This window comes from Moschus berezovskii, chromosome 15 (assembly GCF_049115385.1).
Source record: "Moschus berezovskii isolate FMDL1 chromosome 15, NW_MosBer_1.0, whole genome shotgun sequence".
Lineage (NCBI taxonomy): Eukaryota > Metazoa > Chordata > Mammalia > Artiodactyla > Moschidae > Moschus > Moschus berezovskii.
The window spans coordinates 73,966,775-73,992,889 of record NC_142474.1 but is presented as its reverse complement, the minus strand read 5'-3'; the positions used below and the strand labels follow the sequence as shown (position 1 = coordinate 73,992,889).

Below are 26,115 nucleotides of genomic sequence, written 5' to 3'. Positions count from 1 at the left end.
AGAAGCATTTCACTCTTCCTAGTCTCCTGATCCACCTGGCCCTTTCGTTGTGTCCGGAGTGGTGGGTGGGGAAGGGGGCAGCCGGAGGCCCAACTCCACTGGCCTGCACTGGCCACCCCGCTCATTCCCAGTGGCTTTCTGGTCAACCCTGCCTGGGGCATCCACACTGTGGTGCCTTAGAGTTTCTGCCGCCTGAAATCCTCCCGGGTCCCTGGCCCTGGGCTGAGCGCTGCAGGCACCATGGCTGATGGAAAGCCGTGTGGACAGGATGGGTTAGGGGCAGATGGTCCCATGGGCAGTCAGGATGGAGGCCGTGGTGCTCAACAGAGGTCGGGGCAAAATTTGAACGTGGGGAAATAAGATCCCAGACTTCTTGACTGTCACCCGGGGGTGTCATGAGGTCCGAGTGATGCTGACTCGGTGGCCCATTGTGGGAGTGCAGACTCCAGACCCCAGCGATGTGTGTTACTAGAGGATCAAAGTGAGAGAGTGAGACCCAGGTGCCTCTTGTCAGAACAGAAGTACTAGTTTTTATAGGGTCACTAGTCATTTGAGCTTCATTTTGTTCAACAAGCAACCAGCATGGAGTAGGAAATGTTTGAAACCTGGGCATTTGTTTATTTGCCCTCATGAACGCCTCAATTGTCAGTTTGTTGCTCAAGGAGTGTGGCTCACGTTACAACTTTAGCCACCTCATTAGGAAACACCACCACCCCCAGCCAGCTCCTGAGATGGCTCCAAGAAGGAGATTTCTCCAAGAAGGCTTTCTGAATGCCCTGGGAAATTCCTCTGAATGCCATGGTGTCATCAATTCTGCCACCTACTACGTTGCTATGTTCAATCTTGTGTCTTTCCCAGACTGGTTTTCCCATTTTAGTTGCAAGTTCTGTGTGGGGTGGACACAACACCTGCTTCTTCTCTCCCATGACAGCCTTGTTACTCAAAGTGGGGTTTGGGCACCAGGCACTCGGATCTCATGGAGGAGCTTGTTTGAACCAGAATCTCCTCCCTCACCCCAGATATCCTGAATCTGAATCTGTCTCACAACAAGCCCCCTGCCTCACCTGTATTACAGGTGATCTGTAATACATTGAACTTTGGGAAGTACAATGCTCGGGCATCTATTCCCAGTGAATAGGACTAAAACAATGGACTCAGACCAACCATGGAATCACTCTTCTGTGGGTTTCAATCCTAACTGCATCTTGAATCATTTGAGAAGCTTAAAAATAATGCTAGTCTAATGTCCAGTTCTAATCCCCAGACAATCTGACCTAATGGCCTTGGGTGGGACTTGGACATCATTTGTGAAAGTTTCCCAGATGCACACTTAATGTTCAATTTGTGCCAGAAACTGCTGCTCTAAATACATTTCCCAGCTGGACTTGTGTTTCCTCCCTGATGGAAGCAAATCCCAGAGTAAGCTCCAAACAAGTCAAAAGCCAGAAAATTCCTGAGTAATCTTAGAGTGGAAAATACCTAAAAGACCCAGAGATGATTCTAGTATTGTTTTCCCTGAAATGGGTGACTTATTTGAAAGCCTGGGGAAAGGGGGGATTCAGTGATGGCTGTTGAGTCATTGGCAAACACTGCTGCCTCCCTTGGCAAGTCCTCAAGGCGGGAGTTGCTTAGCAGATGTTTTATCTCCAGTCTTAGGCCAGGAGCAGTTTTAGAGCAAAGACCTTTTCCATCTCAGGAATCCTAATGCATGGATAGATTAATGGATGGTGGATGACGGATAGATAGACGAAAGAAAGGAAGGATGGATGAATGGAGAGATGGATGGATGGAAGGAAGGCGGGAAGGATGGATGGGTGGATGGAAGGAAGGCGGGAAGGATGGATGGATGGATGGATGGATGGAAGGAAGGATGGGTGGGTGGATGGAAAGTAGATGGATGGATGTCACTGAGAGTTGATGTGAAGACATATGGGGAATATTGTACTGGAATTTGAGAGGCCTGGATTCTAGTCCGAGATCTCCACTTCTCTTGCTTGCCTGGTGTCTTTGGTTTTTCCTTGGCAACCTTTCCTTCCAATCTTGTCTAGGCACCCAGGCCTCTTAGGTTACTTTTGCCAAGCCAGCTACATCTCCCTTACTAGTGAGGGTAACTTCCTGTGTCTCATTATCTGTGCTCAGAGTATGGCTCTTCAGATACTAAAGAACCTGATCGGAGGTCTTACCTGGAGACCCTGGATGACAGGGAGGTTATAACCCCAAATGTTACTCTCAAAATTTTGTGCATAAGAAAGTTTTCTGAGGAAATAAGTAGCAGCACTCCTCAAATTTGCTCAAGGACTCACTAAAAGAAAGATGGAGCTAGATAGAGTATGTCTATCACATTGTTCTTCCTGTTGGGAGTTTCAGGATGTGTATAGGAGTAACAAATGGTCCATCTTTATGTGGTAAGGTCAACTCCAGGCTGTTTCCCACCACCACCTCCCCCACCTGCCCCGCCCCGCCCCGGATAATACTTGGGACAGCAGCTGACTCCACCTAAGCAGAACTTCCTGAAGAAATTACTAGAAAAGGTAGCAAAAGAGGCGGATGAGGGTGCTCATTAGTGGCTTCCACTCTCTCCTCCCCTGATACATGCCTGGATGAAGAGCAACAGACAGGAGGGTTTCAGGAAGTTTAGGGACACCCCCCCATGGCTTCAGGGGCTTCTCTGGTGGCTCAGATGGTGAAAGAATCCACCTGCAATGCAAGAGATGCGCGTTTGATCCCTGAGTCAGGAAGATCCCCTGGAGGAGGGCATGGCAACCCGCTCCAGTGTTTTTGCCTGGAGAATCCCACGGACAGAGGAGCCTGGTGGACTGCAGTCCACAGGGTCACACAAAGTCGACACAACTGAGCAGCTAACAATACTGCGACTTCAGAGGGCCCCGCTGGGCTGCAGTGATGCACACTGTTAGCCTGGAGACAGGAATCCTAGGTCCTGAGTCCAAAGGGCTCAGAGGCCATCCCTTCAGCCCCCCTGCCCGGCTCTTCACACCACTTGTGACCAACATTCTTCTAGGCTCTGCTCAGATACTTCCGGAGAAAGGGCGCCCAGGACTGTCTGGGGAGGAAAGGGTGGGGAGGCCCTTTCCTCTAACTGTTGAGCTCCAGGACGCTCACCAGAGTAAATCCACAGCCCAGATCTTACCTCTTCAGTGCCAACCTCCCCCACCCAGCCTCCACCCGCTTCCTGCTCAAGTCTCCTTCCTTCTCTGTTTCTCCCTGCCACCCAAAGACTGGGGCAGGGAGCAGATAAGGAACGAAAGTTGAGAATCGCTCGTAAGGCCGAGGACCCACGGGTACGCACTTGGGTGCCCTGACGTGGGAGAAGTACGAGTGTCATCACATATACATACGTTCATTTTCTCAGAGGGGAAGTTAAAAAACAGGGATTGGAGGGACTTCCCTGGTGGCCCAGTAGCTACGACCCCGTGCTCCCCATGCTGGGGGCCCAGGTTCCCTCCCGGGTCGGGGACTAAGCTCCCACGTGCCTCAGGTAACCATCTCACACGCTGCAGCTGAGACTTCACAGGCCACAACTAAAGGCGCCACAGGCCTCAGCACAGATCAAAGAGCCCACGTGCCGCAGCTAAGACCGGTGCAGCCAAATACATAAATAAAAATCAGTTTTAAAAGAAACAGAGACTGGAGGGGAGCAGAGAAGAACCAAAATTCCGCCCTAACTGTCTTCCTGGCCAGCACACACACCCCTCTGAGGCTCCCCTGAAGTGGTTGGAAAGCCTCAATTTAACCACTTTCAAGGATGCAAAGGCTTATGGCTTTTTGAAGCAATTGACTGAATGAAGACCCTCTTCCTCTCCTCCCAGGGAATGGCCTGGGATGAAGAGAAGAGAAATAGGTTCCCGCTCACGTAAGCCCTCCTCTACAAGAAACAAGGAGATCGACTGAGGGCAAAAAGGCCCCGAGAGCAAATGGCAGAAGCCTCCCCGGCAGGGAGCTGTGTTACAGCCATCATCCTCCCTGAAGCCACGGTCCCGGCCTGAGCGCAGGGCGGAACCTCCCAGAGGCTGGAAATAACCGTGATGACACGTCAGCCTTGGCGCTTGGGCCTCCGAAGCCTCTCAACCCAGACCCTGCTGTATATGTCTTCAGTTTGGAAACTTTTTCATCTGAAAGTACCCCAGCTTGCAAAGGCCTTTTGACAAAGCTTATTTTATTTCCTGTTCAGAATTCTTGACATAGAGCAAGAGAACCAGAAGGTAGTCTCAGGATCAGCCCCATCAACCTTCTCATTTTACAGAGAAACTGAGGCCCACGGAGATCCAGCAGTCTGCCTCCGAATCACGCCCTTCACCCCCCTGCAAAATTCAGCTTCCTCCTAACATTCCTCTGCCCTGGCCTCGGGGGACATGGCCCCACTTCCCAAAGGAACTCCTGTTTCTTTTTCAGGTCTCTGCTGGTCATGAGGCGGTGAGAGGGGCAGGGAATGAGTGAGGGCTGGGGTGATGGCTAGCCCAACTTGAGAGTGACTGTTGTTCTGATGAGAATGATCTCGGCAAGAGGTGACACAGGCGCCTCCAGACCACTCAAGGCTTTGCTCAAAGAAGCTAAGAACTCTTCTCTTTGCACATCAGCCATTCTTTACAGCAGCGGACTGTCAGCGAAGCCAGTTCTTCCTGGCCTCGAGGCTCTCAGATCTCAAAAGGAGCAGATGTACAGGTGATAAACAGCACTGCCTATATAACAAATGCTGTTTTTAAAGAAAGTAGCAACTGTTTTCGGAGAAGGCAATGGCAACCCACTCCAGTACTCTTGCCTGGAAAATCCCGTGGGCAAAGGAGCCTGGTAGGCTGCAGTCCATGGGGTCTCTAAGAGTCGGACACGACTGAGCGACTTCCCTTTCACTTTTCACTTTCATGCACTGGAGAAGAAAATGGCAACCCACTCCAGTCTTCTTGCCTGGAGAATCCCAGGGACGGGGGAGCCTAGTGGGCTGCTGTCTATGGGGTTGCACAGAGTCAGACACGACTGATGTGACTTAGCAGCAGCAGCAGCAGCAACTGTTTTATGAGGTACTCCCTAAGTTTACCAAATACAGACACACACACACACACACGGTTATGGTCTATCCATCTATCTATATACACTACCTTCTCCAAGGCATATCTTAAAGATAAGCAAGGAACATGTGTCAATAACACTTTGGGATCTAGAGAAACTGAATGATTGAATGTGAAGGGTTAAGCGTTTGTGTTTTAATGACAAACGTGAAGATGGAAATTCCAGTGTGGGCAGTCATCTTTACAAGAAGGGATAATTAGACGAAAATATCATCTTCACGGGTTTCCGCACTGTGTGTGTGTTTTTGAGTGTAGGGCATGCAGATTTGATCACAGAATTCCTAGAATGAAAGAAAGATGATGAAGGCACAGATAAGCTCTCAGAATTTCCACAATGCTGAGAAAGGCACCATCAATAACGTGCCTGTTGGCAACATCAGGAGAATTCTCTTTTCAACCACATCCCAGGACCCAGTAATACAGAGACTAAAAACACCCATGTTGACCAACACACTCTCTGTCAGCCCTCACAGTTTTAAATGGTGGCTTTGGAAATTTTCAGAATGAAAATCAGCCTTATGAATCAGCTAGAAATTGCATCTGTTGACAGTCTGATTGATTTTGTTAGTGACCTCTCCCTTCCTAGGAATAGGATTTGTTTATTTTAAGACTGGGCTTAAAATAGGAAATAGTCTGAGAGGAGATAATTTCTGACCCTGGAGAGGTTCCTAAGCCATGTGTGGATTCCAGAAATTCAGCCCTTGTCATTCTCTTCGGCTGCCGAGTCCTCACTGGTCTCTGGAAGAGGCCATTTCATGCCCTGTCTGCCCACCTTTCTCTGTGGAGTCACCTCCATAGAGCTTGGGCCCTGTCCACAGTGGACAGAAAGAGCACTCAGCGGAGAGAACTGGGCTTGAGTCCCGGCCATGTCACTGTCTCTGTGGCCTCCGAGTCTTGGGGTCTTCTTCATCTCGTGGGTTGGTGGCATCCACTTAGCAAAGGGACTATGAAGGTGGAAGGAAGGCATGTGTCTGGCCTAATCAAGGTACTTTGTGCTCAGTCGCTCAGCTGTGTCTGACTCTTTGGGACCCCAGGGACTGTAGCCCGCCAGGCTCCTCTGTCCATGAAATTCTCCAGGCAAGAATACTGGAGTGGGTTACCATTTCCTCCTCTGGGGATCTTCCTGACCCAGGGACCGAACCTGTGTCTCTTGTGTCTCCTGCATTGGCAGATTGATTCTTTACCACTGTTCCACCAGGGACGCCCCATAAGGTACCCTGTAAATGGTAAATTTTACTTTCTCATTGTCTTTGATTGACTCCCAAATGAAATTTAAAATCCTCAACATGGGGTCATCCAGTCTTAATCCCCAGTAGCCCCATACCTCCACCTGAGGCTGAGGGCTTTTCCTGACGCTCTGCCGCGTCTCTGCGCATGTGGTCCTCTCTCTCTGGAATCCCCGTGGGGGGAAATTCACTGACCCCTCAGGGCTCTTTGTGCTGCCGCTTTTGTGAAGCCTTCCCAGAGGCCCCCTGCTCTCACAGATCTTATCCCACCCCAACCGCACTGCTGTCATAACTCTCTTCCCCTCACCAGGTTATATCCCTTCTAAGGTGAGGCTAGTTTTGTTCACGTTTGTATTTCCTGTACTGTTGAAAAGGGGAACAAGAGGCATTGGATAGATTTTTGAATATGTGAGTGTATGACAGAGCACTGCTATCAGACCATCCACATCCTCAGATAAGTCACCAACACTTGGCAGTAACACGTGCTTACTCGAAATTGCTCCCTAGAGATGAGGTGCAGCCAACGGTAAAGACTCTTCTGTTCCCTTGGCCTGCCTCTCACTTTGCAAAGACCCGGCGGAGGCAGATTGTAAGTCTTCCTAAAATCATGTCCACGTTTCACTTTAAAGTAAAGAAGATCCTACCCCTGGGTCAGTTCATAGCCCAGTGACTGGTCATTCCCCCTCAACAGGCCCAAAAGACCCCTTAGGCATCATTGTGTTTCACTTCTTAGCACATCTTTCCGTGGCCACTTAGCATTACTATATGTCTAGAAATGAAGGATATGAAATGATAGATGCTGATATGTTTTCCTGCATAAGCAAGGGAGGATATTTTTAGAAAATTCACAAGCCATTAGGAAGGAGGTTTGAGGCTGAAATTGGTGGTTTCTTATTTCTTAAAATAAAAAAGAACAGAAACTGACAATATCCTTCTGAAAGGATGAATGAAATGCAAGACTTTCATATCTGTATACATACACACATTATATACACGCATGCAGACCATAAGAAGACAAGAAGAATTAATATTCTCAAAGTGATATGCTTATATTTAAAAAATTCCTATAAAGTTGCACGTATAAGAGCTTCCTACGTGTCATTTCCCTAGGCAGTAAAAAACAAAGTACACATCCTTGAAGCTTTAGTTTCCTGAGATCCTAAATGATCCCAGTGCTTCATATATGAATTACTGACATCTGAGGCACATTCACCTGGTCTTAGAGAGATTTATAGCAGATTTCTAGTATTATCCTTACAGCCAGTGGATGCAGTGGAAAACTAAATTCACTGGAAAATAAAATCTCTTGAGGAATCTGCTCATTAGTATCCGGTTAACAGTCAAATTTCACACCACTATGCTCTTCCCAAAATCAACTGTCAAAGACCTTGAGTGACAAGAACTCCCCATTCTGAGTTCTCTTTATAAGTCAGTGATGATTGAGGCAAAGAATGGGGCCCCAGTGGGCCATGGACATAGGGGCAGAACCCAGGATCCCGTCCCCTCCCCGTACTTTCTACTTAGATGACTCTCGTATTGTGTGATTGGGAAGAGTCTACATCCTTAGCCTTCCCAGGACTCCAAAGGCACCAGCGACCCCTTACCTGTCACGCAGCCAGGTACCACGATGAATACAAAGAACCTCCACATCAGCGAGCTTGGTTCCATCCTCCTGGCCCCTGGGACCACTGCCGACGTGGGGGCCGGGAAGAGAAAGTGCTGCTCTGCAGAACGCCGGGTTTCCTTTCAGCCTCTTGTGGGCATCTCACCGGGAGGCTGGGGAATGAAGGATGAATTCGCTCAGGTTGTCATCCTTGCCGGCCCATCAGCCTCTAGGGCAGTCACTGCTTGCTCTGTATAAGTATTAGCCTGGGTTCTTCAGCCAGGAAATTGTGCGTACCACTCTCTTCTCTAGTCTCAAATATAGGAAGTGGTTTTAACCAGGTTTTTTTTTTTTTTTCTTTCTCAAGTTCAGTTGCTGGGAGGTGTGGGCTGGGGTTGGTGAGAAGGATTGGGGTTCGTTTATGAATCCGTTCTTTGGCTTACCCCTGAAAAGGACAGGGAGATTCCCACTGCCGTTAAAGCAGGCTGAGCAAGCGCTTCTTGGCAGTGGTCTCATCTAGGGTTTCATAAGCTGATGTCACTGTGAAACTGAGGTCCTTACCCGGACTCGCAACTCTCCGGGGAGTTGGCAGGTGCCACTTGAGATGGAGGGGCACAAGGTCATGCCAAGCTGTCTTGGCCTGAGATGGGAATTTCCTAAAACGGTCTGACCACAGAGCCCTTTAAAAAGTCCACTGAGTGTCTGGATGGGGTCTCCAATACTCAGATAATTGAAGAGGAAGCAGTAGACTGCCCCACGCTCAGAACTCCTGAATACTCTCCCAAGACTTACAATCAGTACTAGCCATGATTCTCTCACCATGATGCCCTGGGTCCTGAATATGAGTTGTCATTTTATAAGATATTTTGCCACCAGGTGTGTTTTTCTCTTGTAAGATCATTATTAAAAGTGGATTTTGGTTTTCAATGTTGGACTTTTACTTTTTTTTCCCCCGGAAAATTGAATCTTGCTTTCCTGTTTAATGATCAGAGCTATCTTCTGATTTTCACAGAATAGTTGACTATGTTTTGCCCTCTAGAAATTCATGTCATCATGTATTTATAGTAAAATGAAATTTTAAAAATATTAGCGAGTAAGCAAAAGCATTGACAAAAGGAAGACTATCCAGGCATGCCAAAGCAGTTCATAGTTTCAATATGTGTTATTGATAAGCTCTAAGAGTATTCTGACATTCTCTAAGAAAGACAATTACTGGGACTTCCCTGGCTAAGACTTCCCCTTCCAATGCAGAGGGTGCAGGTTCAATCACTGGTTGGGGAGCTAGGATCCCACATGCCCCAGGACCAAAAACCCAAAACCTGAAACAGAAGCAACATTGTAACAAATTCAATAAAGACTTTTTAAAAAGGTGTGTGTGTCTTAGTAGCTCAGTCCTGTCTGACTCTCTGCAACCCCATGGACTGTACTCTCCAGGCTCCTCCTTCTATGGAATTTGCCACAGAATACTATGGAAAAGAATACTGGAGTGGGTTCCCATTCCTTTCTCCAGGGGATCTTCTGAATCCAGAGATCAAACCCGGCCTCCCTCATTGCAGGCAGATTCTTTACCGTCTGAGCCCCAGGGAAGAAGAAGGAAGGAAAGAAGGAGGGAGGGAGGGAAGGAAGAAAAGCAATTACTGTCTCTGTAAAGAGCCTTGTGCATGAGTGTGTGAGTGCTCAGTCCTGTCCAACTCTGTGACCCCATGGGCTGTAGGCTTCCAGGCTCCTCTGTCCCTGGAATTTTCCAGGCAAGAATACTGGAGTGGGTTGCCATTTCCTACTCCAGGGAATCCTCCCGACCCAGGCCGGGATCAAACCCGTGTCTTTTGCGTTTCTTACTTTGGCAGGCAGATCCTTTACCACTGAGCCACAGCCACCTGCAGATGACCTGAAAGTGGTTTCCAGACTAAGTACCAGAGTTTGCAGAGAAAAGCATGAACTGCTGTCTTTCTGGGAGTGAAATACTTGTCAGAATGTGACAGGATCATCGTAGGGTTCCAGGACAGGCTTACGCTCACTGCTGGAAGCATTCTCAACCCGCAGAATGAGAGCAGCAGTTCCTGTTGTCGGTAGGGCTGTCCCAGTTATTAAGCTGGAGATTTTTCCTGGCTACAGGTATCGAAGTATAATTTTGAAACAAACACAGAAAAATTGGAAATATAATCCAAATAACATCCCCTCCCCCAAAGCATTGAAGAGTGGCTGCCAATGTGATATTTAGGGCTGAATTATTCAGAAAGGGAAGGAGCAGAGAATGGTTAGTGCCCAACGTTCAAGAGTAAAGCAATGAAAGGAAAATGAGACCAAAATGTGAAATCCAGCCAGGCTCAGTGAGCACACTGGTAATGAAGAAGCAAACAAACCAGAATGACCTCCATGGTTTTTAAAAATTAATTTATTTGGCTGTGCCAGGTCTTAGCTGTGGCACATAGGATCTTCCACCTTCATTGCAACATATAGGATCTTTAGTTTAGCATGTGAGATCAGGAAATGGGCCTGTATCCCCTGAATTGGGAGTGTGGAGTCTTAGCCACTGGACCACCAGGGAAGTCCTGACATACAAGCTTTGAAGGTGTTTCACAGTTTTTAAACTCTAGAGGGTCTTTGGAATTAACATTTCTCCTTGGAAAGTAATAATTACCTGAAGTTTACTAATACCTTCAGTTTTATATCAGTTTCCTTTCTTCTGTGAATTTAAAATTAAATTTAATGATATTTATTACACATTTTTTTCATAGTGTAAGAATTTTATTAAAGCTGAAACTTAAAGGAAGAAATATTCTTTCCATGTTTCTTATGATCAAACATGCTATGCATTTTAATTTTTAATTTTTATTTTTATTGGAGGCTAATTATTTTACAATATTATATTGGTTGGTTTTGTCATACATTGATATGAATCCGCCCCGGGTGTACATGAGTTCCCCTTCCCGAACCCCGCTCCCGGACCAAGGAACTATGACCCAGGATTTAAAAGATATACTTGGACTGAAGTAGGTAGACAACATTAATTTCACAGATTAATTCACTGTTATATAAAATAATCAAAATTTGAACTGTAATTTTAAAAATTTTATTAGCACATAAGTTAATTTATAATGTTATATTTCGTTTCAACTCTGCAACAAAGTAAGCCAGTTATGCATATATCTATTCTTTTTCATATTCTTTTCCATTTTGGTTTATCACAGTATATAAAACACAGTTCCCTGTGCTGTGCAATAGGACCGTATTGCTTACCCATCCCATACATGTTAGTTTACATTTGCTAATTCCAAGCTCCCAATCCTTCCCTCCCCCTTAAAAACCACAAGTCTGTTCTCCATGTCTCTGAATCTATTTCTGTTTCATAGATAGGTTCATTTGTGTCATATTTTAGTGAGTTGTAAATTTTTTTTGCTTTACAACAGAACTTCCCTCAACCCCTTCTCATAATTATTAGAAAAGTTAATCCGTTTTATTTTATTAGCAACAAAATTAGAAAACAGCAAAATATTTAAACATTTTTAATTTTATCTTATTATTTAAAATAATGTATAAACTGTGGAAACAAAAATAGTGAAATGGGGCTTTTTTTTAATAATGTAAAAGCTTTATTTCACCCCTTAATTAGGAGGTGGGTTTTATTTTAGTTCAACTAGAAGTTTTCTTCCTACAGTTGCCTGGTTGGGGGGGTCTTTTTAATCAAATAATTTTAATTTTAACCAAATAATGAATATTTTTTTGTGAGTGGTGCTGCTGAGTTAGAGCCTTGAAAGAAAGCCACATTTGACATTCTATTCCGCACTGGAATGTTAGGGAAAAGTCAGGACACAGAAATTGCACAATGCTCACAAAAAACATCAGGCGGTTTACCTTGGGATGCTTACTTCTCCATTTGTAAGAAATCAGGTTGGAATTTTTCATTTTCACTTTGAAATGTTAGGGTATGTTGTTTGTTTAAGTCAATCCAAGTTGGAAAACCATGCAAAATTCTTTTTAAGTCAGTCTTCTTGGGACAAACATGTAAAACTCTTTTAGTCACAGAGCTTAGTCAACATGATATACATGTGGGGGTTCATTAAACTGAATAATATCATAAACACATGATGAAATTATGGACAGTGACCAGAGACCAATAATCTGACAACGGCATCATGACTGTTGTCATGGAGACGACATGCTGTGGTAGGGTGGAGACAGCCGGCAGGTCCCCTGGGCGATCCTTCCCTTCTTCTTGGGTGAACCGTCAGAGCACATTCCCTAGCCCCCTGGAGCTAAGTGTGGTTCTGTGGTGATGTTCTTGCCAGGAAACGTTAGCAGAAGTGGCACTTAGCACCCCTGCCCAGTTTCCCTCCTTCCCCTCATTCCGCGGCTGGAATGCAGTGACCAGAGTCATCCTGGAACCTGAGTGCTCCCCCTGGGTCCTGAATGCCTGGAGCACAGCTACCCATGACAGGGAACATGTACCTTGAGTTGTCATTTAGGAAACCAGTAGATTTTCTGGTATATTAAGTTGCATTCTTGTTGGGTTTTTGTTACAGCAACTTAGCTTACCCTGACTGATATCATTGGTTCCCACAGATGGATCAAACATCATGTGCTTCTGGATCAGTGACTTCCCTTGGGGCAGCAGGTTTGCTTAGAGAGGACTCAACCATTCTCAAATCCCATAAGAACTGTCATAATAGTCTCAATCTGGCTCATCATAAATGGAAAAAAATCCCCAGCATTTTGTGAGCTTCTAACCAAAAATGTTTTACCCTTACCCTTTCAAAATGTGGGACTCTAAACATTAAATCTAGGTAAATGATTCAATTATTTGACGTTATTTAATCGAGGTTTCTTCCTAATATTATCTTAATGTTTCACACAAACACACCTTGACCTTTGAACCAAGACGTTGGTGAAGTTCAAGTAGCTAAGCAGCACCTCAGTCAGTTCAGTTCAGTTCATTTCAGTTGCTCAGTCGTGTCCGACTCTTTGCGACCCCATGAATCACAGCACGCCAGGCCTCCCTGTTCATCACCAACTCCCGGAGTTCACTCAAACTCATGTCCATTGAGTCGGTGATGCCATCCAGCCATCTCATTCTCTATCGTCCCCGTCTCCTCCTGCCCCCAACCCCTCACAGCATCAGAGTCTTTTCCAGTGAGTCAATTCATTGCATGAGGTGGCCAAAGTATTGGAGTTTCAGCTTTAGCATCAGTCCTTCCAATGAACACCCAGGATTGATCTCCTTTACAATGGACTGGTTGGATCTCCTTGCAGTCCAAGGGACTCTCAAGAGTCTTCTCCAACACCACAGTTCAAAAGCATCAGTTCTTCGGTGATCAGCTTTCTTCACAGTCCAACTCTCTCATCCATACATGACCACTGAAAAAACCATAGCCTTGACTAGATGGACCTTTGTTGGCAAAGTAATGTCTCTGCTTTTTAATATGCTATCTAGATTGGTCATAACTTTCCTTCCAAGGAGCAAGCGTCTTTTAATTTCATGGCTGCAATCAGCATCCACAGTGATTTTGGAGCCCCCCAAAATAAAGTCTGACACTGTTTCCACTGTTTCCCTAGCCATTTCCCATGAAGTGATGGGACCAGATGCCATGATCTTAGTTTTCTGAATGTTGAGCTTCAAGCCAACCTTTTCACTCTCCTCTTTCACTTTCATCAAGAGGCTTTTGAGTTCCTCTTCACTTTCTGCCATAAGGGTGGTGTCATCTGCATATCTGAAGTTATTGATATTTCTCAAAGCAATCTTGATTTCAGCTTGTGCTTCTTCCAGCCCAGCGTTTCTCATGATGTACTCTGCATAGAAGTTAAATAAGCAGGGTGACAATATACAACCTTGATGTACTCCTTTTCCTATTTGGAACCAGTCTGTTGTTCCATGTCCAGTTCTAACTGTTGCTTCCTGACCTGCATACAGGTTTCTCAAGAGGCAGGTCAGGTGGTCTGGTATTCCCATCTCTTTCAGAATTTTCCACAGTTTATTGTGATCCACACAGTCAAAGGCTTTGGCATAGTCAATGAAGCAGAAATAGATGTTTTTCTGGAACTCTCTTGCTTTCTCCATGATCCAGCGGGTGTTGGCAATTTGATCTCTGGTGCCGCTGCCTTTTCTAAAACCTACTTGAACATCTGGGAGTTCAGGGTTCACATATTGCTGAAGCCTGGCTTGGAGAATTTTGAGCATGACTTTTTACTAGCGTGTGAGATGAGTGCAATTGTGCGATAGCTTGAGCATTCTTTGGCATTGCCTTTCTTTGGGATTGGAATGAAGACTGACCTCTTCCAGTCCTGTGGCCACTGCTGAGTTTTCCAAATCTGCTGGCATATTGAGTGCAGCACTTTCACAGCATCATCTTTCAAGACTTGAAATAGCTCAACTGGAATTCCATCACCTCCACTAGCTTTGTTTGTAGTGATGCTCTCTAAGGCCCACTTGACTTCACATTCCAAGATGTCTGGCTCCAGGTGAGTGATCACACCATCGTGATTATCTTGGTCGTGAAGATCTTTTTTGTACAGTTCTTCTGTGTATTCCTGCCACCTCTTCTTAATATCTTCTGCTTCTGTTAGGTCCATACCATTTCTGTCCTTTATCAAGCCCATCTTTACATGAAATGTTCCCTTGATATCTCTAATTTTCTTGAAGAGATCTCTTGTTTTTCCTGTTCTGTTGTTTCCCTCTATTTCTTTGCATTGATCGCTGAGGAGGGCTTTCTTATCTCTCCTTGCTATTCTTTGGAACTCTGCATTCAGATGCTTATATCTTTCCTTTTCTCCTTTGCTTTTCGCTTCTCTTCTTTTCACAGCTATTTGTAAGGCCTCCTCAGACAGCCATTTTGCTTTTTTGCATTTCTTTTCCATGGGGATGGTCTTGGTCCGTGTCTCCTGTACAATGTCACGAACCTCCATCCAGAGTTCATCAGGCACTCTATCTATCAGATCTATTTCTTAAATCTATTCCTTAAATCTATTTCTCACTTCCACTGTATAATCATAAGGGATTTGATTGAGGTCATATCTGAATGGTCTAGTGGTTTTCCCTACTTTCTTCAATTTAAGTCTGAATTTGGCAATAAGAAGTTCATGATCTGAGCCACAGTCAGCTCCTGGTCTTGTTTTTGTTAACTGTATAGAGCTTCTCCATCTTTGGCTGCAAAGAATATAATCAATCTGATTTCGGTGTTGACCATCTGGTGATGTTTTAGCACCTAGTCCACTAGTAAAGCAGCAGGAAAAAAAATCTCGAAGTCCTTAATGGACTGCGATGATAAAATATCTATATTCATATGAGTAAAAGTTACAAAGTCTACAGAATTTTTCTGACGAAATAAGGGGACCAGCTCCTAGATCTAAGATGGACTCATATAAGATAAATAACTTGGTCAAGTTTTACAGTTCGCACTGAGCTGAACTTTCATTCTTAGTCTCCTGACCTTGACAGCACCGGGTGGAGCAGAGATAGGAGAAGAGGGCAGACCCATGTTGTCGTGAATTGAGTATATATTGTACCGAGGCTCCATGGAGCAAAGCTGCTCCCCATAGTGGATTCATGATTGAGAAGGAAAGACACTTGACTATCATTTTCTAATCCTCAGACTCAAAACCCTGGATTGAATTTCATTTTACCTGCCTTCACTCATCAAGGTCGTTTTAAGACTTGCATGTTGTCTAAGCAACACGTAGCCTGAACAATAAGATGTTTGCCCAAGTTGTCGGCTAGGAATTCGGAGTTTGCTGTATCCAGTTCAAGCTGATGTGGTTAAGACTGGATGGAACCAATGACCCTTCAACTGGGCAGGCGTGAGTGTCTGCATGGTGACCTTTTGAAGGTAACTTAGTCACCCCTGCACAGAAAGATAATCATGGCACCTTTTTCCAATTGTGTTTCCCCACATTCCCCATGCCTCAGACCATCCTGCTTCTTCAGTCTTCATCCCAGAAATACTCCAGCCCCTTGCCATCGGGGAGTCGAACTTGAGATTTGCTTTTCCGTCTCCTCACGTGGCTGCCTTGTGAATAACCCCTCTCCGCTTCAAGCCGCAGTGTCCTAGCATTTCGTCTTGCTGTGTTGAGTAAGGTGAACCTGGTTCAGTAACAGACTGACACTATCACAGCACTTGCTTTGCTGTATTATCATCCACTCTTTTTTTTTTTTAACTTTTGATCATTTTATTTTGCATTGAGGTGTAGCTGCTTAACAATGTTGTGATAGTTTCAGGTGAACAGCAGAGAGACTTAGCCATACACATACATGTGTCCATTCTCCTCCAAACCCCCCTCCCATCCAGGCTGCCACATAACATTGAGCAGAGATCCATGTGCTGTACAACAGGTCCTTGTTGGTTATCCATTTAAAATATAACAGTGTCCATCCCAAACTCCCTAACTATCCCTTTCCCCTCATCCTTCCCCCGGCAACCATCAGTTCTTCTCTAAGTCTGTGAGTCTCTTTCTGTTTTCTAAGTTCATTTGGATCATGTCATTTTAGATTCCACATATGAGGGAGGTTATATGACATTTCTCCTTCCCTGTCTGACTGACTTCACTCAGTAAGACACTCTCTAGGTCCATCCGTGTTGCTGCAAATGGCATTAATTCATTCTTTTTAATGGCAGAGTAATACTCCATTGTGTATATATGTACCACAGCTTCTTTATCCATTCCTCTGTTGATGGACATTTAGGTTGCTTGCATGTCTTAGCTACTGTAAGCAGTGCTGCAATGAACACTGGGGTGCATATATCCTTTTGAATCATGTTTTTCTCCATCTGCCCAGTAGTGGGATTGCAGGGTCATGTGGTGCCTCTATTATTAGCTTTTAGGGACCCTCCACACTGTTCTGCACAGTGGCTGTACCAATTCACATTCCTGCCGACAGTGCAGGAGGGTTCCCTTCTCTCCACACTCTCTCCAGCATTTGTTGTTTGTGAATTTTTTTGATGATAGCCATTCTGGCTGTTGTGAGGTGATATCTCATGGTAGTTTTGATGTGCGTTTCTCTAATAATGAGTGATGTTGAGCGTCTTTTCATGTGCCTCTTGGCCATCTGTATGTCTTCTTTGGAGAAATGTCTTTTTAGGTCTTGTGCCCATTTTTTGAGTGGGTTGTTTGTTTTGATACTGTTAAGTGTCATGAGCTATTTGTAAATTTTGGAGACTAGTCTCTTATTGGTCACATCATTTACAGATATTTCCTCCCAACCTGTGGGTTGTCGTCATTCTGTTTATTGTTTCGTTTGCTGTGCAAAAGCTTTTCAGTTTAAGTAGGTCCCGTTTATTTATTTTTGTTTTTATTTCCATTACTCTGGGAGACGGTGTCATCCCCACCTTCATATGCCTTTTCTTTCTCTAGTCTGGTGGTTAATCTTTGTTTTGGGGGGATGTGGTTACGCTTTTGAGAATTTGATAGAATCTCTAATTTCTTCCCTTGGAAAAATTTGTACATCAACACATCCCCAGGAAGTTAGGAGTCCATTTCAGAAGAGTCTCTGTCACTTTGAGGACTTAGATGAAAAGATTTTCATGCCAAGTTACGGGCCTCTGGGCAGCTGAATTCACTAGACCCAACCCAGAGTGTGACACGTGGGTATCCAACAGCTATTTGTTAAAATACATACCTATAGGGTCGCAGAGGCACAACTGAGTGACTTAACTGAACTGAATTGAACATACCTATAAGAATACAACTGGCATCTATTAAAGCAATTTCAGACACATTCTTCATGAACACACATTGAAAGTTTGTTTCAAGCCTACTGCCAGATCATTTCCAATCAGTCCAGGTCAAAGATCTCCTTCTTAGTAGAGATTCTTTTTGGAAGAAAAGGTGACTAGATGACACGGACAGATTATGTTCAAGAAAGGAAAGTTTGGTTAAAGGTAACTAATTTCCTCCCAGGAGAGGCGGTCAACTGTTCAAGTTGAATCTCAGTTTTTCAGGAAGTTGCTCAATTCTGTTATCAGAAACACTTGGTACTTCCCAGAAGAGACCATTCATTGCATCAGACAACACATTTCTAACCCAGACTGCCTTTTCTGAGGTTTGTGACAATTTTGTAGCAGTAAAAGGTGATAAATACTAGTGATAATGATAAGAGACATAGAAGTTCAGGAAGAGAAAAATTCAGGAAGACTGATATGATCAGGAATGTCTAAGAATTGTCCTTGAACGATGCATGATAGGTGGATACTGGGGTAAGAAGGCGTGGTCTATGGTCGAATAGAAATAGACTGTAGGTAGACGGAGGATGGGCTTCCCTGGCAGCTCAGATGGTAAAGAATCTGCCTGCGATGTGTGAGACCTGGTTTTGATCCCTGGGTTGGGAAGATCCCCTAGAAAATAGAATGGTACCCACTCCAGTATTCTTGCCTGAGGAATTTCATGGACAGGGGAGTCTGGTGGGCTACAGTCCATGGGATTGCAAAGAGTCAGACACGACTGAGCAACTAACACACAACAACACAGACCAGGGGGTGGGAGCCAAGAGTAGAAATGTCATTTGGATTTAGACTGAGCTGGACCTCAAAGGACAGAATGAGATATGTGGACTTCAGCCACTGACAAAGTCTAAACAGAGGGGGATGTATTCAAGTGACATCATAGTTAGCCTGAGCTGGTGCAGCGGAAAGTAAAGGTACAGGGGAGGCTAAAGGGACAGAGATCCTGAGATGCTTTTCAGGCAGGAAATAACAGGACCTGAATGAGGGTTACTGGCATATTGGAAGGGCAGAAGGGTTACTGTAAGAACATATGACAAAAGAAAATGCAGCTTGTGATGCCTGGTATTTGGAGGCAAGAGGTAGAGGATGGACATTAAACTTGGGCAGAAGTGAAATTCACTGATTTGAGTTTCACCTTTTCCTTCCCTTGAACATTCCCAGGCAAAGATGCTACTAAGTGTGAAATGAAGAGGCCGGTGGGAAGTGAGGCAGCAGGGGAGGAGGTGGAAGAAGACCTTAGATGTTAAAACCTGGGTGCATGAGGCTGAGGTTAGGTGAGTGGCAGAGAGGTGGGTTAATGCAGGGGTCTCCAACCTCCAGGATCTAGTACCCAATGGTCAGAGGTGGAGCTGATGTAATAACAAGGAAATAAAGTGCACAATAAATGTAATGCACTTGAATCATCCCCAAAGCATCTTCCCACTGCCAGTCCATGGAAAAACTGCATTCCTTGAAACCAGTCCCTGGCGCCAACAAGGTTGAGGACTGCTGGATTAATAGGGAGGAGTTAGTTGTTCACTCGTGGTTGTCTGTCCTTCTTGCTCTCTTGTTCTGTCCTTGAAGACACGATCTTTGTCATTTATCATCCAGACTATCCTAAGCCTTGGCTCTCCAATCTTGCCCTATACCCCTTATAACGAACAAATTACAACAAACTGCTTCTATTTATCAGAATCTAGATTGGGGAGGGAGGGTAAAGGAGCAGCAGGCAAAAGAAGAAGAGATGGTGAGAAATCAGTCCTCTTCTTTGACTTTTCCTTCACTTGCTACTGTGGCTTTGCCAAAGGTCATTTGAACAGTGCCCCTAGTCCCAGGTTGCACAGATTCTCCTATGAAAGGCAGACAGAAGAAGTGGATCATGAAAGATTGGATGCAGAAATGAAAGGATGAAGTCAGAGAAAGGGCAGGACAAGGAAGACAGAGATCAGGAAGCGGTGAGACCCTGAGTCCCACCTGGGGACGCTGACCCCTGATCACTGGAGTTGCTGTCTTCCCGCTGATGAGAGGTTGCTAAGGGGAGCTCTTCACTGAGTCCACCTATTACTGTTTTCAGGTATTAAAATGCCACTTCTCTAAGGTGTGCTTGCAAGATGGGCATGAGTACGCGTGTTAGAGAAGTCAAGGCCCAGAAAAAGTGCCCCGTTAAAAACAAAAGAAATGCTGAACAAAGAGAAGGAGGGTGGAGAGGAAGCGGCAGAGAAGGGACTGGGGAGAGTGAAAAGCTGAGAGGAGTTTAAAGTCACGGGAAGATTTTGCAATTTGCTTTGCAATGTTAACCCTTCCCCTGACATTCCGCGAAAATCTTGCTTCTGGTGCCCATTTCTTGCTTATGCCTTTTGGAGTTGATTTCGCTTGGAGAATGGGTGCGAATGCCGAGCACAGCTTTCTTCAACAGATTGGGACAAGGGAGACAGCTGGACAGCTGTTTAGCTCAGAACTTCATGATTTCTCTCTGATCTTTCCTGCCTCTGCCTTTTTTTTTTAACCACTTTATTTTTTTCTAGCATCTTCAAGGGAAGTTCAAGAAAGACAAAAGGTGAGACTTAGATAAAAAGGATTTCACCTTTGTCAAGTCCTCCTGTCAACAGAAGTTGACAGCACCTATAGTTAAACACATACTGTGCTAGGACCGGGGGTGGGGGATCCGAGAAATGAGGGCATGGCCCTGCTCAGGGCATGCTCAGGGTCTCCTCAAAGGGGAAAGCGATGCGCCCTCCACAAGGGGAATGACTTGAGTTGCAGGGAGTCTTAGCCACCAGGGCTGCCCTGCCTCACCCAGCCATACCACATAAAAGCAGCCTTGCTCTCTCATCTTGTACCTCCTTTCTCTAGCAGAGCAATGTGATGAGCTGTGGTCTCAGAGTCAGAATCCAAGAGAAGAGGAACTTTGCTCTCCTGGATAGAGGCAGTGTGATGACCAGAGGTGGTGCAGGGAGCCTGTTGTTTAAACAGCAGATATAGGTTTCCCAAGTGGTGCTTGTGGTAAAGAACCCGCCTGCCAATGACAATGAGACATCAAAGACTTGGGTTCGATTCCTGGGTCGGGAAGATCCCCTGGAGGAGGAAATGGCAACCTACTCCAGTATTCTTCCCTGGGAAATCCCATGGACAGAGGAGCCTGGAGGGCTACAGACTATGGGGTCTCATAGTTGGACACGACTAAGCAATTGAGCACACACATGCCTTACCCAGTTAAAAAAACAGTGGCTTTCCCAGGTCTGTGGTGTGGTGTCCCAGGTCTCTCTGCCTTTTCCCTCTTAGTTAGGACTTGGAATCTCCAGTAGAAGTCCCACAATTTTCCTTCCTGTAGTTTGTGCACTCTGGCGAGCATTCTTCAGTCTAATTCAATTCAGTGAGGACTGGGAGAGGCAAAACGAAATTTACAAGGGATCCTGCTCTCAAAGAGCCCACAGTCTCATCATGGGGGCTGGGGATCAGAAAAGCCCCAGCTGACTGCAGACACATCTGTCAGCTTGATAATGCCCCAAACTGAATCAATCCATGCAAGAGAGGCTGCAGCGTGGAGGTCTTCAAACCACGCTTGTTAGACGGTGGATGGTATCTGCCATGGCTGATACCTGCTGTCACTGAGAGGGACATAACAGTACCTCAGATTTCGCCCCAGTTGTTACTATGAACAGTCTTATTTCTCTCAAACTCGTGTCGAGAGAATTCTGCTGCAAATTCTACGAAATCTACAGGTGCATCCTGTTATTGAGACGCTGTATTGAATTTCTGCAGTTTGTAACTTCCACCAGATTTCACTAGTCAAAGGGTACCATGGAAAAAACAAAACCCACTATGCATCAAATACCTCTCCCCGACTCACACATCTGGTATCCAAGGAGCTGTGGACTGTCCCGCCCATAAAATAGAGGGAGTGAACAGCTGGTTTGCATGAACCAAAAACCAAGTCCTCCATCTCAAATAGTTAAAAAGGGACTTTGCTGTCATTTTGCAGCTTATAAGGACTTTTCCAGCTTTATTCCACCAAGGTTGTCCAAAAGTGAGGTTCCTTTTCTCCCTTTCTGTTTGAGAGCAGGATGTGTTTGCTCTATGGAGTTCAGTAAAAGCCCCCTCAGCTCTTCCACTGTGACTCTAGTTCAGGGATGGATAATAACGCATTTTCTCTCTCCAGCCAGTGATGATCAATTACCAATAGTTGCCTGGAGCAGGTTCTGGGCTGCGTCTGTGCTTCGGTGGAGGGTATTCGGATGGTGCGTAGGCCTGTATCATGTTTTTGTCTAGACCTTTACCCAGCTTCCCACATGGGCTTCCCTGGCTCAGACGTGTCTCTCACTCCTCAACAATTCTCACTCATTAGATTTGGCTTACTCTTTCTAAAGAACATTGTAATTTTTTTCTCTTCTTTTATCCAAAACTTAGAATCTTAGGAATGTCCTTAATGTCCTTAAAATTAAGCCCAGGTTCCTTGGCCCGGTACTCAGGGTCCTTTATAATCTGCCCTAGTCTCTCTTTCCAACACGAATTCTCCACCTCTCTCTTTCATGACAGCTCTGCTACAGAAAAAAACAAATAAGAGAAAACAAAAGTCATCAGCTTCTCACTAATCCCCCTATGTTCTCTCTGCCAGATCTTCAAGGCAAAATCGAAGTCACCCTTTAAGATCCAGTTCGGATGCTCCTTCCTAAAGGGAATCTCACCTAATCTCTCCTCCCTGTGCCTCAGTAAAACCGATGACAATCACTAACAGTGATGCAATGTGTGCAACAGGGCCGGCCCTGTGCTAAGCACGCCGTATGCATCATCTCCCAGCCTCTCGTAAAAATGGCTGAGGTCAGTGTAAGCATCACAACTTCCATTTTACAAACGAAGACACCGAATCTCCTTGAGGTTGTGAAACGCCCACTCTCCCCATTACCTGGGGGTGGAGACCTATCTGGGTCCCCAGGTCTACCTGCCACATCCCCTCACTCTCAGGACACTTCCCAACTTCTAACTGTGTCCCAGGTCTCTGGAGACACATCTGATCATTCCTACTTGACTCCAAATGTCTTAGAGGCAGGAAGTGCCTCTACGTCCCCTTTTACTCCCCGTGTGGTACCTGGCACAGAACAGACAGTAAGAGTCTGCTGAATGAGTGATCACATGGGGAACCCATTCCGAGCTCTGCTTTTGAGAGACGAGTCTTATGCTCGTCTTCACCAGTTTTCAGCAGGCTCTTTCTTTATGAAATTGGGTTTCAGGAGAAGTCATTTGATGATGGCATGTCTGAGTCCACACATACACCAAGAGTTTGGTTTATACTCACGCCTGCAGTGTCAAAGAGGCAGGATGGTCAGGATTTTCAGCCAAGAATCCAGAGACCTTGGTGCAGTCGGCCAGCTGGGGTGAGGAGCTGAGAGTGTCCTCTCAGGCTCTGGACTTGCCTCTTTTTAAAAGAGCTGTTGAGCCTCTGGGAACTGAACCAAGGAGCCTTGTCTTCTAAGTAAGGGGCCAGGAGGTGGGGGTGGGGGTGGGTGGGGGCGAGGAGAGAAGAGAATAACATTCCCCTTGCTTTAGATTCTAGACAGCTGTGATCCTCTGTTAAAAGCTCCCACTTTGCCCCACCATTCTTTCTGGAAACCTGTAGTTTCAGAGCTTGAGAAAACAAAGTGAAACAAAGCAAAAATAAAAAACAAAAACAAAGCAGGGACTTTTGGGGGTCATGAGGCCAGAATATTATTTCATAATAAGCAAAAAATTTTTATGACACCTGGAGGATAAAAATAGAACAAAGGAACTCATTTGAAGACTCTAGAAGTGACATTAACAAGTGGTTAAATTCATGGAATCCAAATATCTGTTTCATCAGTCTTGGCCAGATGGGGTACTAACAATACCTCGAATTGATGAAATTATTTCTTTCTTAGAACTTCAAAACTTTTTGAGTAACCTCATATTTATCCTCCCGAAACTACTGTGATGTATTCTGTTTCTCATTTGAGAAATTACGAGATTAAGATCTGTTGAGACTAGATTGATTTCATCCAGGGTAGAGACAGGGCTAATTTCTAATTTACTCACCTATCTGTTTTTTTTTTTTTTTTTCTGAAAAACAAAAACAAAAAACTCTATCTTGCCTATTGATGGCATATTTCCCACCTTGGTGACTTGCCTGTTTTATGCAAAGAAGGACATTCTTCATTTTCTGCTGAGCTCGTTTATGAGCTCATTTGCTCTTACCACTGCTATTTACTGAGTATCTACTGTTTGCCCACTCCAATATTCTTGCCTGGAGAATTCTACGGTGGCTCAGATGGTAAAGAATCCACCTGCAATATGGGAGACCTGGGTTCGATTCCTGGGTTGGGAAGATCCTCTGGAGAGAGTGGCAACCCACTCCAGTATTCTTGCCTGGAGAATTCCTGTGGATGGAGGTGCCTGGCGGGCTATATCCCATGGGGTCGCAAACAGTCAGACACGACTGAGTGACTTTGGGCTTCCCTGGCAGCTCAGTCAGTAAAGAATCTGGCTGTAGTGCAGGAGACCTGGGTTTGATCCGTTGGTTGGGAAGATCCCCTGGAGAAGGAAACAGCAAACCACTTCAGTATCCTTGCCTGGAAAATGCCATGGACGGAGGAGGCTGGTGGGCTGTAGTCCGTGGGATCACAAAGAGTCGGGCATGACTGAGCAGCTAACACTTGCACAGTTTTACTTTATACACTGTTTACTTATACTGTTTGGCAGGCACACTGAGCCAGCTATTATATTTAGCAAGAACAAAACAGACAAAATCCTTACCATTGTTACGGTGCTTAAGTCCCAGTGAGGCAGACAGACAATAAGCAAATAAAGAAAGGAAAACCTACAGTGTAATGTTCCGTTGTTTTACAAAGGAAAGCAATGCAGGTGAGTAAAGCCGGCCAGGGGAGGGGACGCAGAGGATGCTTCTACAGGTCAGGGTCCACAAAAGCCCCACAGGGACTTCCCTGGAGCTCCAGTGGTTAAGGCTCTGATTTCAGCTCAGAGGGTCCAGGTTCGATCCCTGGTCAGGGAACTAAGATCCCCCATACATGATGCATGGGCAGAAGACTTAAAAAAATTTTTTTAAAGCGCCTCAAAGTTGTAGACACTTGGCCAGAGACCTAGGTGAAGTGAGAGAACAAAGCATGTAACTGTCAACTATAAATTGGCACTTGCCAAGGGCATTTGCTAGCAACTGAACAACAACAACAGCGTTTGCTATCTGCCTCTGTGGAGACCGAACCCTGTGCTTCTGCAAGGTCCTGTGCTGTGGACCTCCAACAGCCAGCAGGGGAGTTCAGGGTGGACTGAGGCACTCTGTGCTCTAGGGAATCCGGTAGAACAGGTCTTTAGAGTTAGATGATTTCAGGAACTGATTTCATGATCCCAATCCTCGCATCTCTTCATCTCTAGAAAAGCACTAACGTCCTTTCATGGTGACAGCAGCTCCTCGTGACTAGCAGCAAACCTCTTGTAAAGTAAGCACTGGATGACACTAAACTCCCCCTTCACCAAAATCTTATATATTGACTTTCCCCAACTGCCTCTTTGGAGCAGTCTCTCAGAGATATATCTGAGGTGCTGTCTCCCGGGCTGACGCCCTCATTTTGTTCCCAATAAAATTGAACTTGCAGCTCTAACATTGTGCATCTTTTTAGTCGACATAACGATTTGGGGGAAAATCGGGGATGAGCTCACCATCTAGGAACAGAAAACAGAATACATCTCCAGGACTGTTAGTGACTGAGCTCACCATCTGGGAACAGAAAGCGGAAAACATCTCCAGGACTGTGAGTGGATGAACCAGAGGACACAGGTGAGACACATCTGGAAATGTTCAGAGGGGTGGCTTGTTTCAGTGTCTGTAGACACAGGTCAGTTGACGATTTTATTCTGATTTGACGGGAAGCCAAGGGAAGGCTGCATGTCCACTGAGGACTGTCTGAGCCCCGCCATGGGCTGTGGCTCTGCTCCAGGCTGCATGCGTGCTAACTCACTTCAGTCGTGTCCGACTCTGTGCGACCCCATGGACTGTAGCCTGCCAGGCTCCCCTGTCCATGGGATTCTCCAGACAAGAATACTGGAGTGGGTTGCCATTTCCTTCTCCAGGGGATCTTCTTGATCCAGGGATCGAACCCGTATTTCTTATGTCTCCTACATTGGAAGGCGGGTTCTTTACCGCTAGGGCCACTTGGGAAACTCCAGGCAGAGGTTAATCTAACTTTTTTCTCTGTCCTGACTTTGTCATTCTCAGCTCTCAGCTTGAAAATCAGCCCCTGTTTGGCCCTTGCCAGTGCTGTGACCCAGGAGAGCTTGTGGGAGCCCGCAATAGCTCTTGGAGCATTTAGGGTGCAGGGTACACCTCATGCATGTGTGCTCAGTCACATCCAACTCTTTGTGACCCCATGGACTGTAACCCGCCAGGCTCCTCCATCCATGGGATTTCCCAGGCAAGAATACTGGAGTGGGTTTCCGTTTCCTCCTCCAGGGCATCTTCCCAACCCAGGGATCAAACCCATGTCTCCTGG

At 45.5% G+C, this 26,115-nt stretch overlaps 1 protein-coding gene across 2 annotated transcripts in view; it reads right to left on the bottom strand.

Moving 5' to 3' along the window:
- IL2RA (interleukin 2 receptor subunit alpha) overlaps positions 1 to 8,271 on the bottom strand; it is a 52,916-nt gene extending 44,645 nt beyond the window's left edge. The window contains exon 1 of one of the 2 annotated variants that reach the window (XM_055426976.2): positions 7,912 to 8,271. In XM_055426976.2, the coding sequence (XP_055282951.2) occupies positions 7,912 to 7,975 (64 nt within the window). In that variant the 5' untranslated portion in view covers positions 7,976 to 8,271. The remainder of the gene's footprint in view (positions 1 to 7,911) is intronic. The other variant, XM_055426986.2, reaches the window with a different exon arrangement.
- Between the last annotated feature and the right edge of the window lie 17,844 nt (positions 8,272 to 26,115).